This window comes from Elephantulus edwardii, unplaced genomic scaffold (assembly GCF_000299155.1).
Source record: "Elephantulus edwardii isolate Elephantulus edwardi_28Jun2011 unplaced genomic scaffold, EleEdw1.0 scaffold00192, whole genome shotgun sequence".
NCBI classification, from domain to species: Eukaryota; Metazoa; Chordata; class Mammalia; order Macroscelidea; family Macroscelididae; genus Elephantulus; species Elephantulus edwardii.
In genome coordinates this window covers 2,938,083-2,944,832 of record NW_006399942.1, presented here as the reverse complement: position 1 = coordinate 2,944,832, position 6,750 = coordinate 2,938,083, and the positions used below count along the sequence as shown (strand labels likewise).

General features: G+C 36.9%; 1 protein-coding gene across 3 annotated transcripts in view; it reads right to left on the bottom strand.

Moving 5' to 3' along the window:
* Positions 1-6,750, bottom strand: part of RUFY3 (RUN and FYVE domain containing 3) — a 136,500-nt gene that overhangs the window by 47,899 nt on the left and 81,851 nt on the right. For all 3 annotated transcript variants that reach the window (XM_006896823.1, XM_006896825.1, XM_006896824.1), the window contains one exon: positions 3,430-3,603. In XM_006896823.1, coding sequence (XP_006896885.1) covers positions 3,430-3,603 — 174 coding nt within the window. The remainder of the gene's footprint in view (positions 1-3,429; positions 3,604-6,750) is intronic.

Genomic DNA, 6,750 nt, shown 5'->3' with positions numbered 1-6,750 from the left:
TGGACTGCTAGGAAAACAAACAGATTCATCCTGGAAAGAGTTAAACCGGGCAGCTCCTTGGAGGCAAGGATTCTGAGGCTAGACCGGTCCTTAGAGAAGGACATCATGCTTGGGAGGGTGGAGGGACAGCACAGGAGGGGAAGGCTTTCTGAGGTGGACTGATTCAGGGACTGGGGTAATCGGGATGGGAGTGTCAGAGACATTGTGATTGGCACAGGACAGAGCAGAGTTTAGGGCTGTTGTACATAGGGTCGCTATGAGTCGGAAGCGACTTGACGGCATATAATAATAACAAATGAGAAGTCTGTATCTAGACAAAGAAGCTTCTGTCCATGAGACGTCTGTATCTAGACAAAGAAGCTTCTGTCCAACCAGAACAAGGTAACACTGCATAGTTTAAAATAAGGAAAGATGTGTGTTGGAACTGTATCCTCTCTCAATATTTGCTCTATCTGTATGCTGAGTAAATGATTTAAAAAGCTGTACTAAATGAAGAAGAATGTGTCATCCAGAATAGAGAAAGACGGAGCAACAACCTGCATTATTTAGATGATAGTACTTTGCTGAAAGTGAAGAATACTTGAAGCACTTACTACAGAAGATGGATGATTATAGCCTTCAATATAGATTATTATATCTCAGCATCAAAAAACCAAAACTTTTAGTGGACCAAAAGTTGTTATTACGATGGTAGAAAAAAGATTAATGTTGTCAAAGATTTCATTTTACTTGAATCCATAATTAACATCAACAGTAAGAACAGTTAAGAAATCAAAAGACTTACTGCATTTGTGAAATCTGCTGTCAATAACCTCTTTAAAGTTCTAAAGAGCAAGTATGTCAATGTAATGTACATCTACTCCAAGCAATAGTAATTTCAATTGCTTCCTTTTCATCTGAAAGCTGGACAACCAATAAGGAGGATAGAAGAATCAATGGTTCTGAATTATGGTGTTGGAGAAGAGTACTGAGTATTTCATGGAATAACAAAAGAACAAAGAGATATGTCTTAAAGTAAATACAGGAAGAGTGCTCTTTAGAGGCAAGCACAGTGAAACTCTGTCTTACAGACTAAAGGCTTCTTTTTAGGACGGACCAGTCCTTGGAAAAAGATATATTGGGAAATATGGAGGGACAGCAAAAGAGAGGGAGATTCTCAACAAGATGGACTGACACAGTGACTGCACGATGGGCTGGAGCACGCTGGAGATGATGGTGATGGTGCAGGATAGGGCAAGGCCCAGATCTATTGTACAAAGACAGTGTTGTTATGAATTTTAGTCCACTTGATGGTGGCTGTTGTTGTTGTCACATGCCATCAAGTCACTTGTGACTCATAGTACCCCTATAAGTGACCCTACAATAAGCCCTGAAACCTGCTCTATCCTGTGCCTTTACCATCTCTGACACACCTACTCTCCTTACCCAAGTCACTGTATCAATCCATCTCATCAAGAGTCTCCCTCTAGTTCTCCGTCCCTCTAACCTTCCAAGCATGATCTCCAAGAACTGACCCCTCCTTGCAACATGTCCAAAGTATGTCAGACGAAGCCTCAGACTCTTTGCCTCCAAGGAGCAGCCTGGCTTCACCCTCTCTAGTATGAACCTGTTGGTACTCCTGGCAATACTTTTTTCCAACACCACAGCTCAAAGGCATCAATTCTCTTTCTATCACCCCTAGTTATTGTTCAGCTCTCTGATGCATAGCAAGCAATTGTGAAAACAAAGGCCTGGATCAGGCCCATCTTAGTCTCCAGAATGACACTGTTGCTCTTCAGTACTTTGGAGAGGTCCTTGACAGCCGACTTTCCCAGTGCAATTCGTCTTTTTATTTCCTGGCTGCTGGTACCAAGAGTGCTGATAGTGGAGCCAAGCAAACTAAAGCTGTTAACAATATCAGTCTCTTCACCATCTGTCATAATGCTGCTAATCAGCCTCGTGGTGAGAATCTTTGTTTTCTTGATGTTGAGCTTCAATCCATATTGAAGGGTGCAGTCTGATGGTATCTAATTAATTACAACTCAAGCCATGCTTTGAATTCTTATCTTTAGCTATTTTTTACTTCTTAATTTCGTCTATTTTCCTACTTTATGTTCAAGACAAACTTTAGTCTCTTTTGATAGATATTAAAAAATTTTAAAACATAATTTTAGATGCCAAGTTTGCCTTAAAGAAGAATTGTATAAGATACGGTTTAAAAAAATATTAATGACATAAAATACTTTAGACAGAAAAAAGAAATTCTGGAAAAATCTGCAGCTACGTGAATGTCTATTAATACAGAATAAAAATTATCCTCTTTTAATTTTATGGGATCATAAAAGAATTACATAAACCATAGCATCAAGGAAAATGTTAATGGTTTACCACAGAGGGGGGAAAACCCCCAAAAAGATGTATTTATATCCTCAGTACAGCTATCTAATGAAGAAAAAATGCTGACCACTAGCCTTGTTTATTGATGGTTGAATTAGGATAGTGGTAAATCTGAAGCTTCCTGTAATTACCTGACTTAATCCATCTAAGTAAATAAAACATTCCTATGTACCATTTAAAATAGAGTTTCTATTAAACATAATGAAATGTTAAGAAAGTCTGAGACAAAGAATTTAAACTTTGGGATTTTGAATAACAAAAAACATCAGTGATAATAAAGTAAATGTCTAACTCACTAATTATAACCTGCCTACGGAGTAGAGATTTTAAAACTTTTGTTGTTATGTACCACTGAGTCAGATTTTACTCACAGTTATCCTTCCAATGGGTTTTCAGAGGCAGTAAATCACATGAGAAGAGACTGCCTATCTTTAAAGGTAGCTGTAATTTACACCATATTGGTCACATCTTTTTGGTATACTTTCTGTATATATAGTAGGATATACTACTTAGGGTATTGCAGCACATAATTTGCTGATATTATCAAAGATGTTCACTTGCAAATGATCAAAGATTGGATTTATAAATACAATGATGAAAAGAAAAGGTACTAATAATAAAAATTAAAAAGAGAAAGGTATTTGACTCAGATCAGAATGGACCTACAATGGAATTGTCAGAACAGAACCCATTCAGAGATTCTCTGTACACTGTTTATTGGGAGAGAGGGGAAGTCTAAATAACAAAAACAATGTAACAAAGAAATGTATAATGCATAAAATTTTCTGTAATCTTAGTAAAGATGAACATTTTTAACTGAATAATTTAAATTATATTCAATGACTAATTACTTAGCCCAGACTGTGTAGTAGGTGTTGGAGTCACAGCAGTGGAGAAAACTAGACAAATATACCATAAGGGTTGCATTTTGGTGTATTAATATTTTTGATTCAATACTCTTATGCTTTGACCCAAAAAAAACATTTTTTTTCTTCTTGTGAATATATTACAAAGGAAGAACCTCATGCACTGTATTTGCAGGCGCTGACCTACCTTTCAAGCCATGTTTCAAGCAGTGTTCCATCACCACAAAGAATTGCTGGAGAGGAGCATAGTCAGAGTCCAGAGTCCGCCCCAGGTTGAGAGCTGATTCAATTAAGCCTTTGATACTCAGCTTGGCCATGTTCATTAGGTTCATGCGTTCGTTAGCCATGAGATAATTGGGATCTGCAGCCAAATGGGGAGAGAGTAAAGCCTGATTACTGGAAAGAAACCATTTTTAAATTCAATTATTATTTCACTGCACTGACATATACACTCTGATGATGTGAAAGCAATGGTGAGTAAGATTACTGATTCTTTGCTCTTAGGTTATATATCCAAAAGAATTGAAACCAGGAAAACAGACAGTGGTACATCAATGGTCATTGCAATACTACTCACAACAGACGAAAGGTACAAACAATCTAATGTTAAACCGTGGATGAATGCATAAATAAAATGTAGTATACATATACTATAATGTAGTAGAATATTACTCAACATTGTATAGAGAGAAATGAAGTCATGATACATGTTTCAACAGGGATGAACTTTGAAAACGATGTGCTAAGTAAGTCACAAGAGGACAAATACTATCTGATCCCATTTGTATAATCTACAGCAGCCAAAAGAATAGAGATCAAAGATTATTTGTTGTTAGCAGAGGCAGTAAGGATAAGGAGGACTCATTCTTTAGGGGATCCTAAATTTCTGTTAAGAGGGATAGAAAAAAGTGTAAACAAAATGGTGATAGATACACAACATGATAAAAGTTTAACTATAAAAATGCTGAAATGGCAAGTATTCACTTATATACACAAACAACTCATTTAATTATATCCCCCACACATATTTTTCTATATACAAGACTGCTGATAGCAATCATGGCAGCAGCATCAAACTAAATAATAGGTATATTCATCTCCCATCATATCCATGCAGTTAATAAAAAGATACCAATTTTCCTTAATAATGGCCTTGATAAATCAGTAACATGAATTTTCCAAATCACAGCCCTCAAGCACATACCTTTTAATATTCTAACCATTCTCCTGTGCCACCACCCTAAACAGTGCCTCTGTTACAGCTCCTTGTACTGCACACTGCTGTTTCTGCTCCCACTCTTGCACCAGCCCTCCCACCTCTATAGTTTCTGTTCTAACTACAAAACCAAATAGAAAAAAGGGAATGATTGTAAGCATTTATACTTATTTAAACAAATTTTTGTATGCAGTACTAGAACTTGAATAGCTCCAAAAATTCCAAGACTTAAGAGTTTGTATTCTTATCGATCAGACAACAAGCACTTTCCAGCTAGAGGCTAAACAGACACACAGACAGACAGACACACACACACACACACACACAAACACAAATTCCTCTCTCTTATATACACTGATGCTTTACACCACATATGGAAGCATGAATAAAATTTCCAGGATATATGTTGTTGTTATGTGCCGTCGAGTCGTTTGCGACTCAAGCGACTCTATGTACAACAGCCCTAAACCATGCTCTATCCTGTGCCAATCGCATTGCTTCTGACACACCCATCTCGATTACCCCAGTCACTGAATCAATCCACCTCATAGAGGGTCTTCCCCTCCTGCGCTGTCCCTCTACTCTACCCAGCATGATGTCCCTCTCTAAAGACCTGTCTCTCCTTACAACATGTCCAAAGTATGTCAGACAAAGCCCCAGAATCCTTGCCTCCAAGTAGCAGCCTGGTTTAATCCTCTCTACGATGAAGCTAATTTTAAAAAAAAAATAGATTGTCACTTTCTTCACAATTTATAGTTTCAGTTAAACAAACAAACAAAAATGGTTAAATTGGAAGCTAATCTTCTCTATTAAGTTTAAAACATTATATAGTTAGAACAGTAACTATACAACCTTCTTTTCGTTGTCATTTCCTAAGTTAATAATTTTAGAAAAATACTTCATATAAAAGTCAGATCTGGCATAATTACCAACAATTCTTTCTTAAACAAATACATATTATATATAACGGCCATTCCTCAAGTATGGCTGTCTTAGTTCAGGGTGGATGAAATTGTCACCATGTTAGTGTATTTGAAAACAAATAAATTAACAATATAACATTAAAACTCATGAAAAACTATCCCCTAAAATAAAAGCATGAAGAACAACTTTAATATTAACTGCCAGTATTATCAATTTTTGTGTATATGTTTGTGTTTTTTAGCAACTACTGGAAGAACGGAATAAGACAGAGGTGTGTAGGTATGCATGAATGTTTATGGAGAGTTACCATACTATGCATTTAATGCCTCCCAAATAGACAGTAACAAAGAGGCTGACCATATATACTGTTGTCTCTCTCTCAGGACTAATTTTAAAAATTAAAACTGTTTATGATGCAACCACTGTGGAAGGCAGTATGGTGCTTTCTCAAAAAGTTGTAAGTTAGAGATACCATTTAACCCAGCAATTCCACTACTGGGAATATACCCCAAAGAGACCATAACTGACATCCAAGCAGACATATGCACACCCATGTTTATTATGGCTTTGTTCACAATAGCAAGGAGTTGGAAACAACCTAAGTGCCCATCAAATAACAAATGGAGAAGCTGTGGTATATTCTCACAATGGAATACTATGCTGCATTGGAAAACAAGGAACTCATGCAATATTATTCAAAATGGGTGACCCTGGAAGACATTATGCTGAGTGAAGTATCTCAGTCACAAAAGGACAAATAATGCATGGTGCCACTGTTGTAAAACAGGACTGACTTCGGGGTTGGGAGGAGACTGAGAAAGATGGGTTCAATAATGTATACTGCATTGAAACAGATGAGGAAGAAAACTGTTTAAATGGGATATGTGATTAGATATTTTTGTCATGATAAGAGTCTAGAATGATTGCTGAATAGTGGAGTGGACCTGGGGGGAGGGATTGTAAAACAATGAAAGAATTTTTCTTTGACTTTTCCAAGAGGGTAGTGTACTAGGGGGGAGGGTTAGGAGGAGCGAAAAGTGCAACAGTGAGTGAATGGAAATCCAAAGTCTCTGTAAATTTTCATTGAAATTAATAATAAAATAATAATAATAATAATAATAATTTTTAAAAAGAACAATTTAGGACACACACACACACACTCACAAAATTGTTTACAAAATTAAACAATCCTGATTTTCAATGTTTATAACCTGATTTTAAGAAGTAAGAAGTAGTCACATGAGGAGAATAGATTGAGACTATTGGACATGTTGCCAGGAGGGACGGGTCCTTGGAGAAGGACATCATGCGTGGGAGGGTGGAGGGACGGCGCAGGAGGGGAAGACCCTCTATGAAATGGATTGATTC